This window comes from Terrapene carolina, unplaced genomic scaffold (assembly GCF_002925995.2).
Source record: "Terrapene carolina triunguis isolate 2854851 unplaced genomic scaffold, T_m_triunguis-2.0 Scaffold139, whole genome shotgun sequence".
Lineage (NCBI taxonomy): Eukaryota > Metazoa > Chordata > Testudines > Emydidae > Terrapene > Terrapene triunguis.
The window spans coordinates 150,064-163,303 of record NW_020664490.1 but is presented as its reverse complement, the minus strand read 5'-3'; the positions used below and the strand labels follow the sequence as shown (position 1 = coordinate 163,303).

Below are 13,240 nucleotides of genomic sequence, written 5' to 3'. Positions count from 1 at the left end.
GACCACGTCTCCCTAGTTTGCCCATGAGACGGGTTGGGGACAATTGGAGGGGGGCTGTTGGATGTTAGGGTAGTGGATCGATAGTGCAGGGGGAGCTAGCGTGAGGGGACTGGGGTTAGGACGCGAAGTGGGGTGGTATTGGGGTATAGGCTATTTGCTTATGCAGATAAACGGGCAGCACTGCAGGAGGCTGAGAGCATTTGGGGGCTGTGAGCAGAGGCTGAGGGCACTGGGGAGAGGCTGCAGGCGGCTGACAGAGCTCGGGGGAGGCGGCGCCAGAGCGAGGGGCTAAGTATGGGGGGACCCTGAGGGGCTTTGCGGAAGGACATTAGGAGGGGGAAGGTTTCTGGGCAGGCCACACAGTGGCTGGGGCCTGGGGTGCAGCGAGCCCCACCCCGCAGCGAGTTCCGGGGGGGCGGCCGCTGCACAAGCCCAGCCCCCTCGGCGTGCGGGGCGGGGACGGGACGGCGGCGGCGGGAGGCTCCGCAGCTGCTGCAGCCCCAGCAGCAGCGCCGGCGCTGCCGAACCCCGATGCCTCCCCTGCAGCGGCTCGCCAGGGAAGATGGCGCCGTCCCACGTCCTCAAGTGCTGCCAGAGGGTGCTGGCCTGGGTGCCCGTGGTCTTCATCGCCCTGGTGGTGGCCTGGTCCTACTACGCCTACGTGGTGGAGCTGTGTGCGTGTGAGTGTCCGCGAGCGGGCGGCTGCCCCGGCCAGGGAAGGGCGGCCGGAGGTGGCGCTCCCACTTCCCCCAGCAGCCCGGGGGGGTGGATCCGCCTCCCGGGGGGGCAGCGGCTGTGAGAGCGGGAGTCCCCCCGGTTACCTCCGCGGTGCCCCGGCTCCCCGATCTCGGCCCCCAATCCCGTCTCTCCTCCGCCTGCTGGTGGCGGGGCTGAGACCCGTGTGTCATGCGGGGCCCTCCCAGGCGTCCCCCGCTCGCTTGGGGGTGCCTGTCGCCTGTCCTCTCTCTGGTGTAGGTACGGGGTGTCCGTCCCCGCGGTGTCCGTGGCTGCTGCCTGTCACTTCAGCTAGCCGGGTACCGAGCTGCTTGGGGGATGTTACAGCACCTGGATGTTGCCCTGTGTGAGGCTGCTGGGTTGCTTGTTTTGTGTCCCTCATTTTGGAGCTTTGCCTCACACTTGGGAAGTAGCAGGCTGAGAGCCGCAGGGGTGGTGGTGTAGCTCCTGTTTAAATTGTGTCAACTGGCCCTTGTGCCCAAGGGTGTCCCACAGATGTGCTTTTTAAAAAATGTCCCTTTAACTTGGTAGCATTTGAGAGGGGAGGCAGCGGCAGTTCCTTGGTTTCTGCAAGCTTGAGAGGTGCTGCACCCGTCCTTGCTGACTGCCTGTAGGAGAGCATCCAGCAGAGTGCCGAAGTGGTGGTGGTGATAGGCCTAGAGTCTCATAAACGAAGGCTTCTTGGGGGAAAGACCAGGGTGCCAAAGAACCTAGAAGAGTTAAAAGTGAGGAAGGAATGGGCTGTGGGGAAGAGATGTGTGAGAGGGATGTAAAAGGCCTGGGATGGTCTGGAGAAGGACTGAACTCCCTGCCACTTGAAGTCAATAAAAGTGGCTCAGGGCCTCTCAGAAATCTGCCTTTAGGATCATTGTAACTTGCGCCAGCCTTTGGTTAATTCCTTCACCATCCATGGTTTCTTCCCTACTTAAAGGAGTAACATTATTTATGTGTGTTGCCACTTTTTTGTTAGCTTTTGTTTTGTTTTGACATTGTTCTTTCATCCCCCTCTCCCGCCCCCCCATGATGTGGGGAATTTTTTAACTGAACCACTGTTGTTTGTCTTCTTTTAAAAATAAACTGGGCTAGAAGTTCATGTTTTATAGAAAGTAAAACTTTTTGAGTTCTTTAGTGTTCTGTCCCTCTTCTGATAATGAATCCTAAAACCTAGTGTCACTGAAATGTGATTAGAGTGAAATCTTTTGACTTAAACAGTAGGGAAAAGGGATTTAGAGCTTAGATGTTTCATACTGTCAGGCTATTGGTAGTGTAGTTCAGTGTTATGTAAATCTTATTTGAAGACCCTGTCATTCAGGATGATATTTATCCTTTTCTTATATGTAGATCTCAATTTAGACTGAAGTCTTATTGCATTGTTCGGTTCAGATCATTTTTGTTCATTTAATAATAATAATACATTGCACTTACATAATTCACCAGAACTTCAAAGCATGTAAAAACATAATAAAGACATGTAGTGTTTCAAATCTCTAGGTAGTCTATGTAAAAGAGTTGAAATGCATAAAAATACTAGATGGGAAGACAGAAGAGTGCACAACTACTATAATATAAGGACTGCCAATTAATCACGTGATTAACTCAAAAAAATTAATCATGATTAATCGCACTGTTAAACAATAGAATACCAACTGAAATTTATTAAATATTTTTGATGTTTTTCTACATTTTCAAATATATTGATTTCAGTTATAACACAGAATACGAAGTGTACAGTGCTCACTTTATATTATTTTTGCTTACAAATATTTGCACTTAAAAATGATAAAAAGTAGTATTTTTCAATACACCTCATACAAGTACTGTTGTGCAATCTCTTTATCATGAAAGTGTAACTTCAAATGAGTTTGTTTTGTTACATAACTCCACTCAAAAACAAAAAAAATGTACAAGTCCACTCAGTCCTACTTCTCGTTCAGTGAATTGCAAGTTTGATTATGTTTATGGGAGATAATGCTGCCCACTTCTCACTTTCAAGTGACACTGTAATTAAGAACAGGCATTCGCATGGCACTGTTGTAGCTGGTGTTGCAAGATATTTACGTGCCAGATGCGCTAAAGATTCCTATGCCTCTTCATGCTTTGACCATCATTCCGGAGGACATGCTTCCATGCTGATGACGCTGGTTAAAAAAATAATGCATTAATTAAATTAGAGACTGAACTCCTTGGGGGAGAACTGTATGTCTACTACTCTGTTTTACCCACATTCTGCCATATATTTCATGTTATAGCAGTCTCGGAAGATGACTCAGCACATGTTGTTCATTTTAAGAACACTTTCACTGCAAATTTGACAAAATGCAAAGAAGATACCAATATGAAATTTCTAAAGATAGCTACAGCACTCGACCCAAGATTTAAGAATCTGAAGTGCCTTCCAAAATCTGAGAGGTGTGAAGTATGCTTTCAGAAGTCTTAAAAGAGCAACACTCTGACGTGGAAACAGAGAACCCAAACCACCAAAAAAGAATATCAACCTTCTGCTGGTGACATCTGACTCAGACGATGAAAATAAACATGCATCAGTCCGCACTGCTTTGGATCGTTATCGAGCAGAACTCGTCGTCCGCATGGATGCATATCCTCTGGAATGGTGGTTGAAGCATCAAGGGGCATGTGAATCTTTAGCACATCTGGCATGTAAATATCTTGTGACGCCGGCTACAACAGTGCCTGTTCTCACTTTCAGGTGACATTGTAAACAAGAAGCAGGCAGCATTATTTTCTGCAAGTGTAAACAAACTTGTTTGTCTGCTCTGAACAAGAAGTAGGACTGATTGGACTTGTAGGCTGTAAAGTTTTACATTGTTTTATTTTTGAATGCAGGTTTACAAATTCTACATTTGTAAGTTCAACTTCCATGATAAAGAGATTGGATTACAGTACTTCTATTAGGTGAATTGAAAAATACTATTTCTTTTGTTTTTTACAGTGCAAATATTTGTAATAAAAAATAAAGTGAGCACTGTACACTTTGTATTCTGTGCTGTAATTGGAATCAATATATTTGAAAATGTAGAAAACACCAAAAATATTTAAATAAATGGTATTATATTATTGTTTAACGGCGCGATTAATCACGATTAATTTTTTTAATCGCTTGACAGCCCTAATATATATATTTCTGTTTGTGGGGCCCTGGAATATGGAAATACTTTAATTATTTATATAGAATGTGTGAAATGCTTTTGTTTTTTCTGTTATATTGTGCAAGCCTTCTATTTCTAGTTACAGGGCATATTTGATATTTGGACAAGCTTGTAAAAATCTGTATGTATAAGTCCCTTACAGATAAGATTTTCCACTGTATTTAGGTATAGGGAGAAGTATTTGGATCACTTGTATTTTTGCAGCTGTTAATCATATTTCATTTTTTTTTAAATAAGAGTAGTCTGGAGGAAGAAGTGTGAATACTATAGACTTTAGGCATCAAATTATTTAGCTTGGTTATACAGTTTTACCCTTTTTAGTTAGGGTTAAAATGAAACCTATTAAACTATGAGTGATCTTTAAGTTTCATGTAAGAGGTTTATGTAGACAGGCTTGATACTATACCAAAATTTGTGTCAAAGGTTCTGATTTGTGGACACATTGATGGGACTATTCACATGAATAAAGTTACTCCTATGCATAAATGTTGGTAAGATTGGACCTTTCTTATTTTGTGAAGGTCTATTTTAAAACTGTCCAAGCACTTGCAACCAAATTTTTAGCCAGCCTCTAACACTGGATGACCTGTGGTTTCCGGGCACAATTATTTATATTACAGTAGCTCCTAGAAGCCTCAAATGAAATTGTAGCCACATTTTGTATGTATGCACAGTGAGAGACTGTCCCTGCCCTGAAGAGTTTACGGTCCAATTGGACAAGACGATCTAAGACCTAGTCTACACTAAAAAATTAGATCAGTTTATTTACATCAGTCAGGGGTGTGAAAAAATCCACACCCCTGAGCATCGTTGTTAAGATGACCTAAGTCCTTGTGTAGACAATGCTAGGTTGACCGAACAATTCTTCCGTTAACCTAGCTACTGCCTCTCGGGGAAGTGGATTACCTATGCTGACAGGAGAACCCCTCCCATTGGTGTCGTTTTATATATAGAGAAGCCCTCAGAGTGTTCCTTGTTTACAGGCAAGGAATTGAAACATCTGGAGACTAAATGATTTGCCCAAGGTTATACAGGAAGTCTTTGGTTGAGTCAGGAATTGAACTAGTTCTTCCAAGCCTCAGTTCAGTGTCTTGACCTCAAGGCCATCCAGTGTTAGAGGCTGACTAATAATTGTACCTGTACCTTGAAAATGTTGGCCCTGATCCTGGAAGGAGCTCTAGGGATGGATCCCTAAACCTGCACAGTGCCCCATTGAATTCAGTGGAACTCTGCAGAGAAACCGGGGTCCATCCATGTGGAGATCCTTGCAGAACTGGGGCTTTTGTTTGTATTAAAACCCTCAGTTGTATGCATAAATCATCTAGCCATTTTGCACTCTCCGTGCAATTTTTTCATTCTTAATGTTTGCAGGTGCAACTGTGCAGGCTGTGCTTGCAAATTCAATCTTTAATAATAGGAAATCTAGATCATTATTGTATTGCTGTTTTAAGTGGATTCTTGACATGTTACCAGTCAAAAATCACTGTTTGGTATGTCTCGTGTTGTATTTTCTATGACTGAAAAAATAGTTGATACTTTAATTTTTTTTATTTTGTGTTATGTAGAAGTCTTGGGAAAAGGTTGGTTGATGTGAATACTTACCGGTAGTAGACAAACCAAGGGGTGGAGAATGTAGATTTGTGATGCTTTTCTTTTACACATCCGTTCATTTAAAAAACACACAGACCTTAGTCATGGCTCAGAATGCAAAATTACTGGATGCTCACCTTCTTTTGGCAAGTAGATATCCCTACTTAAAGGGGTAACATTATTTATTTGTTTTTTATGACGTGTGTTTTCTTTTTGATTGGGAACTACTGCACTGTATATTATTGTGAAGAGCAATTACAACCCTTTTAATATACCACTAATATGTGAAAGTGATGTGATCTCTGCAAGGGCAGAAATGGAGCTGTCAGTTTCACTTCTCTCATTCCTCAGTGAAATACACATAGTGCAGATGATATGATTGCTCCTGTGGAAAAAGACACAAAGATCATTAAGAGGCAGATGGAAGGAAAGGCTAGAAAAGAAAATACAGACAGGAAACTGAAAAGAAGCGAGCATGAATGAGAGAGAAGTGGAAGGCAGGCAGGGCCATAAATGTCAGTGTCTTCCCCAGGATGTTAAGAAAGGATGTATGTAAATGATTGTCTGAGTACTAACTGCATGAGGAGACATCCAGAGAGTTTGGGAGCATTCTTTGTCTATTCCCTCAACCATAACTTTTTATTGTATTATCACAGTTCCTTGGGGTCCTGGCCCATGACTGGGGCTCGGTTGTGCTAGGCACTGTACAAACACAGAACAAAAAGATAGTTCCTTTCTTGTAGCCCCTCCTTACTAAATTAATAAAGGTGAACAAATGTATTCACTGAGGTAATTTAGTGGGCTACCAGGATGCACTTTTAGTATCTTGTTTGTAAGCTTTGCAAAAGATTCTTGAAAACAAAATTAGAGAGGATCCCAATATTGGGATCCTCACTGTTGTCTCTGTCCCCATTCTGTTTATCTTCCTCTTCCCATACTTGTTTTATTCCCACTGTTCTTTCTCTGTTTAATTATGTATTTGAGTTTCATGTTTCTGCATTTTTCTCTTACCCCTGTGATGGAACTGGGGCAGCTTTGTAATAATTTATAAATTCATAAACTTGGGCCTGCCTGAGTGCAGGGGACTGGACTTGATGACCTCTCGAGGCCCCCTCTAGCCCTACATTTCTGTTAAAAACTGTATGTTGACCTGGTTATTTGGATGTTTACTGTATGGCTATATTTAGCTTAATAGGGAGCTGTCAGGAATAGCAATCAGGAAAGAATGGCTCAAAATAAGTCATTTCTCAGTAAACACTTGAGTAGTTGTTAAGAGGCTACGAGGACAGGAAAAGGCCTGTGAATGTAGGAGATAGAAGAACTGGAAGGTTTAGAAAGGAATGGTCTCTTAAGAGGCGGTGTAGTTGTTTCAGGAAACCAGACTGAGACAGATGGACCGCAGGTGTCTGAAGAGGTTAAGCTTGCTTAGGTTATTATTTGGGGTGGAAAGCTTTTAGGCAAGGTAGACATGCATGTAGATTGTTTTAAAATCCATTTTCTCTAAATGCTCTGTTTCTGCTGCTGAACTAAGCAATACTTTGGTTTTAAGAAGGCTGTCTGATCACTGTACACCCTGCTCACAGACTCCCGAAGGAAAGAAAGACAGGTACTTGAACTCAGTCGGACCTGCTGGGTAATAACGGTTGAAACACAGGGCACTGTAGCCCGGTGTGCTCTAGGTGTGGGAATTCTTGACATCTGAGAAATGCTTTACACACACATTGAATTGCAGAGTGAAAATGATTGACTGGGTTTGTGTTGTGATCCAAATGAATTTCATTCTGCACCTGGCTCCAGTGCAAAGCCACTGAATTTGGTGCTGCTGGTGGCACTGATTTCTTAGTAGTTCATTGCCTTGGATGGAGATCAGGAAGAATGCTGGAGGTGGTCGTGTGAGACAAAGAATGTCTGGTTCTGCTATGTTAATATTTTGGGGAGGGAGAAGATTTAAGTAGAAATCGGAAACCAACAATTAAGTATGATGGTCACTTTTGGGTTATTTTAAATTTTGGATTATGCATAAAAATAGATGCTCAATCAGCTGATCCATGTGGATCTTCAAAATGAACATTTATCCCTGGCAGAAATTATTCAGTGTAGAAATTGTTTGTGCATATAGTCTGGATGACTCCTGGGGTGGTTGATAAGATGCAAAGCCTTCCATATCTACGCCACTATCTTGAATCTGTGCTGGCTTGGTAGTGACCAAAAGACATTGTTGTGACCTATATAAAATGAGCTGGGGAGTGATCTTGGTCTGTTCCATACTAGACAAGAATCCATTATGTACCATGGTTATGAACATACTAAATATTTAGATATTGCAGTTCACACTACTTGGTACCATTGATGCAATCTCAGTATTGTGACTGAACTAACTTATCTTTTGGGTGTGCTGCTTGTAGAACATAGCTAAGGTGCATTGGTTGGAAGTTATACACCGCTACCCCTATATAACGCCACCCGATATAACACGAATTCGGATATAACGCGGTAAAGCAGTGCTCCGGGGGGGGGCGGGGCTGCGCACTCTGGTGGATCAAAGCAAGTTCGATATAACGCGGTTTCACCTATAACACGGTAAGATTTTTTAGTTCCTGAGGACAGCGTTATATCAAGGTAGAGGTGTAGCTGGAAACTGGTAGTGCTGTCAGTACTTTGCTTTCCCTATTGAGAGTGGGTCAATTTTCAAAAGCACCTTTTACTTGAGTTACATTTTTAAGGAAAAAATCTTGCTGTATATTGCACCTTTTATTTATATAAGCCTATACACATCTTCCTTGTGAAGATATTCCAAAGCCCTTAGAAATGAGTGAGTTATATAATTATGACTATAGGCAACCAGAGTAGTTTGTGCTCATCCCACCAATGGTGTATTAACTGTGGATCCAGCCCAGGGCTGATTCAGGACAAACAGCTGACCAAGATGGTTGTTTCTTGTCTTATGCTTAGATTGTAAGAGCTCTTTGGGTCAGGGACTCTTTTTGTTCTGTGTTTGTATAGTGCCTAGCATAACTGGATCCTGGTCTGTGACTGGAGCTCCCAGTTGCTACAATTGGTGGATTAACTGTGGATCTGGCCCTGGGCTGAACCAGGATCCATTATGCAGGAAAACTCTTGTCTTGTGGGACACCCTGCCTAAATATGTTAAAACTGGGACTTGCTTCAATCTAGTTGTCTAGCTACTAACCGCTACACCTTAAAGAAACTTGAAGCCCTGGTCTGTTTCTGCTGGCCTTAGTTGTGCCTCCACTGAGTTCTGCATGCTCTCACAGATAATGAAACCTGGGGTGTGTCAACTTCTTTGAGAGAGGAATTTGAAAAGCCCCAATCTCATTTTGGGTAAAATTCAATTAGTTGCTTATGCCAGGGCCCAGCCAACACATGTAGCTGGCCAGAGTTTATTGCTAAGTAGATAAGAATTGTTAGAGAGGGGATGTCATTTTCCAGCCACCAAACCTTGTGTTTGCTCCTTCCCCCATTCACACAGCTCTTAGATCCTCCAGTTTCACCATCCTCCATCTCACTTTTTCTAGCTGCAAATCCCTTCTGCAGCGCCCCACACCTACAAATGTGTTTCCTCTGTAGAAGAAAATGACTTCCCCTTGTGATTGACCTGGCTCTTTTCTCCCTCGCCTGCCCCTGAACATTGAAGCAGTATGATTTTGGTGAAAAATGCCAGTGGTCATCTAGGCTATGGCTCCCAATGTTATTAACACTGGTTCAGCTCCACCAACATCATCAGTGGAAAACTTATGCAAAACTTTCCTAGGATAGATAAGCCTTAAATTAAATCACAAAATTGGTGGTGGAGTGGGGAATGGGACCAAAAGTGTAGCTAGCTAAAGGAACTGATCTCCAGACCATTGTTTTCACAACTAACATGGAAAACTTCTTCTGTCTCTGGAATCAGCAATGAACCATTACAGTAGAGGCAAGTTTGTCTGGTTTTTATAACAGTGGACTGGGAATGATGGTCTCTCACTTTCTTTCTCCATAGCCCAGCCCCCCTCACCGATGGAACAGCATATGCTTTCAAAGGTAGAATTTAGCTCCCTTTGCTGCTATGGAGGAGCAGTCTGTTGAGCTCCTTTAATCTTCAGACTAGAAACAGCGTTTGTATACTTTAATAGCTAAGACATTTTTTCCCCTCACACCCACTCTTCCTTATGGCCTTGTGACTAGGGAAAAAATGGTGCTAGCCAACACATGTTAAAATCCTAGTGAATGCAAAGCAGTTTGTAGTTTCCATATGTGTTATATTACAGACAGTGTTATCTTCACTAGGAGTTTAACATACGTTAGGTGTGCTGTTACCTCATGTTAGCTTTTTTCTTAGTGTGGCTGCACCTCTATGTTGTGAAAAATCATTACTACCTTGTCCTAGGAAAATGTGATAGTGTCTGTCTTTGGTTTGTTTAGTATCCTGAACTCACTTATACAGTTAGTCTGTACCATGGACTGTATTATTGTTCTGTGTTTGTATAGCCCCCAGCACAGTGGAGTCCTGATCCATGGCTCAGGCTCCTAGGTGCGACAATAATACAAATAAATAAATAAATATGTAACTTCAGTTCCCTCTATCTGTACCACCAAGCCCACAAGGGTTACTGTAAACGTAAATACAAACAGTCCTTTATAATTTCTCTGATGCACAGTCAGTACTAAGAGGCTTGGGTTGATCTGTTTTAGTGCTGTGTTCTGATAAACAAAGGGACTGTAATTTCATCTGTTTTCCCTCAACAAATCTTTATTCTGTATCAAAATGTTAACACAATAGCTAACAAACAATGACAATGTTGCACTTAACAACAATTCTACAGTGTTTCAGTAACTTTTTGGAAAGGTCTTCTGTTTCTGTATTTGCATGAGTATCAGCAATATATTACAAGACTTGCATATGGTGCTTTTATATGAACTCAACATATCTTGCTAATGGGATGAAGAGGCCCACATTTCAAGGAGAATGGAAAGCTGGAGTGATTAGTTACAGTAAGCTAAATATTTTAGCTATCTTAAATATATATTATAAAAAAGAACAAAAAGGTTTTGGATATATCTGTTACTGTTTCACTATCTCAATTCAGTGATGGGAGTTGGGAATGGTGTCTGTCTCTTTGGAGGCTACCATTTTATATATACTTCCTATCAAGAGCTTCAGCCTGATGCAGTGGGATTGACAGATCTGATCCCGTTTGAGAACACTTAAAGAAAGATGATCAAACTTTTTATAAGGTGTGCTAAATTAACTGATATGACTCTCAAAAAGGAAGGGGAAGAATGGGGTTAGTGCCCTTTTATGGTATATAAGGTTTGAAATCAGGGCTTTGGAGCGGAGCCCGGAGCTGGAGCGTGGAGCAGCTCCGGAGCAGTGGAGCTGCAGGTTTTTGCCTGGAGCTGGAGCGGAGCAGGAGCACAGTTCCAAAGCCCTGTTTGAAATGGTGTGCATGTTCTTTTTAAAAATTCAGCTTGGTTTGTTACTCTGGAGTTAACAGGTATATCAAGTTTTGTCTTCCTTGATTGTGCTCTAGGTCTCGTTGGCTGTGTTTAGATATAGATTATTAACTTTCTCATCCCTTAATTGAAAGGCTTGGACTAATGTCTTCTAAATATTTCTCAGACATTGAATTTAAATGTGCAGATTAAAAAAAAAGTTTGAAATAGTCTGAATAATAATCACTTCATTTTTCAGTTAATCGGGGTTTACATTTCTTTATCCAAATCATACCAATTCTTCAGTCATCCATAGAGTCTTGTAGGGAAATCAAGATAGACAAGACCTGAAGTTCTACTCTGCTTAAAAAAGAAAAAAGTTATTTTAGTTTTTGAAAACAAAATAATATTTCAGGTCTTCCTTATACGTATAAAGAAACAAAGGCATAAACTTGTATTTGCTTTTGTAGATCACCTTTTACCCTCTTCAAAATTGAACTTCATCCAAGTTTAAACAAACAAAACCATATAGAGCAAAAAAGTTCACTATCTGCCCTTAATTTTATGGTTAAAATATATAGATAGCCTTGTCCATATTCAAAGACTCTTACTCGGGTAGTTCAGAAATGCATCTTTTGAATTGAGTTGTCCTTGCAACATAGTATATTTAGACTGTCTTGTATCTCTTTCTTTGCTTCTATAATTTGTGAAACTTCTCTATATATCTGGCTTAGTACAAAAGAGTAATCTGTATATGGTTATTTTTAACACCTTTTTTTTTTAAGACAAATCCCAGTTGTATCTTGTATAAACTTGGGTTTTGGAATGCTGTGTTTATCCCACTTGGTATATCAAAGCTAATGCAACTTTTTTCTAATAATTCTGAGATCCCTTTAACCAAACCCACCATTTCCTCATATACAACCAGTATGAATTTGTGACATTTTCTTATGTTTCATCCTTCCATGCAATAAACCAGTGGTCTCAAAGTGGGGTGCGCAAGAGGATCCTTGGGGCTGTGCAGCAGGAGGAATGCGTTTTTTTTTTTTTCTTCTTCGTCGGGCGGGAGTCCGAGCGTCTTTTTTTTTTTTTTTTTTTTTTTTTTTTTTGCTTTGGCAAGAATAGAATAGAATATCAGGGTTGGATGGTAGAGCCGGCGCGGCAGGAGGTGCGTGCTCAAAATTTTTTTACTGATAGGGGTGTGCGATCAAAAAAGTTGGGAGACCACTGCAATAAACTGTTAGCCTCTAAGGATAGAACAAGAAGCAATGGGCTTAAACTGCAGCAAGGGAGGTTTAGGTTGGACATTAGGAAAAAGTTTCTAACTGTCAGGGTGGTTAAACACTGGAATAAATTGCCTAGGGAGGTTGTGGAATCTCCATCTCTGGAGATATTTAAGAATAGGTTAGATAAATGTCTGTCAGGGATGGTCTAGACAGTATTTGGTCCTGCCATGAGGGCAGGGGATTGGACTCGATGACCTCTCGAGGTCCCTTCCAGTCCTAGAATCTATGAATCTATTAATCAATTAATTACATCTTCCTACAGTTTTTCAGACTCTCCGGTTCAGTTGTCAGTGTCACACAGTCTGGAGTGGCTAATGACCGTGAGTGCCAGCCTCAGGGCAGACTGTCAAAAAGCAGGACAGAAACCCAAAACTGGTTGTATGTTCTATAATTAGATTTCACCAACCCAGTAACAGGTGTGAAGTTCTAAAGCACTATAACAGTCTTACCACAGAGTTACAGACAATCCCCTTGGACATTCCAGTCTATCTTGCCACCCAGGCAAACTGGACTATAGATGGTCACTTTACAACAAAAATCCCAACAATATTCAGGTTACCCCCAGTTCCAAAGAACCAGTCACTTACCACAGGTCAGTTATACTCAGATCTCAAGCCCAAGACACAGCCTGTAGCCAATCCTGTAATAAACTAACTAAACTCCTATCTCAGTTAATAAATCTTATTTACAAGGTTAAAACAGGAAACATACACACACAAATGAGTTACAGTTTTTGATTTAAAAGGTAATATAAGCATCTATAATAAGCAGCTTTATATGGCTTTTAGGGCTCACCCAGACCATACAGCATGGGGATCTCTTTCTTATGTTTAGGAATCTTTGCCCCTCAGAATCCAGACAGCATAAAGATCCCAGTTTCTCTTTGTCTGGGATGTTTATCCCGTATCACACGGGAATCCAAATTGATGGGATGAGATCATGCTCAGGTCTTGGAGGGAGTGAGGGATGCAGTCAACAAGGTCTCTATCCTTTGATGCTATGCATTGCCTCATTTGCCTTCAATGGGCC

The 13,240-nt window shown here is 41.6% G+C and overlaps 1 protein-coding gene across 3 annotated transcripts in view; it reads left to right on the top strand.

The window, feature by feature from the left end:
• The first annotated feature begins 477 nt into the window (after positions 1-477).
• The window catches only part of LOC113406783 (palmitoyltransferase ZDHHC20-like), a 70,270-nt gene continuing 57,507 nt past the window's right edge, over positions 478-13,240 (top strand). For all 3 annotated transcript variants that reach the window (XM_026653487.2, XM_026653486.2, XM_026653485.2), the window contains exon 1: positions 478-680. In XM_026653487.2, the coding sequence (XP_026509272.1) occupies positions 563-680 (118 nt within the window). In that variant the 5' untranslated portion in view covers positions 478-562. The remainder of the gene's footprint in view (positions 681-13,240) is intronic.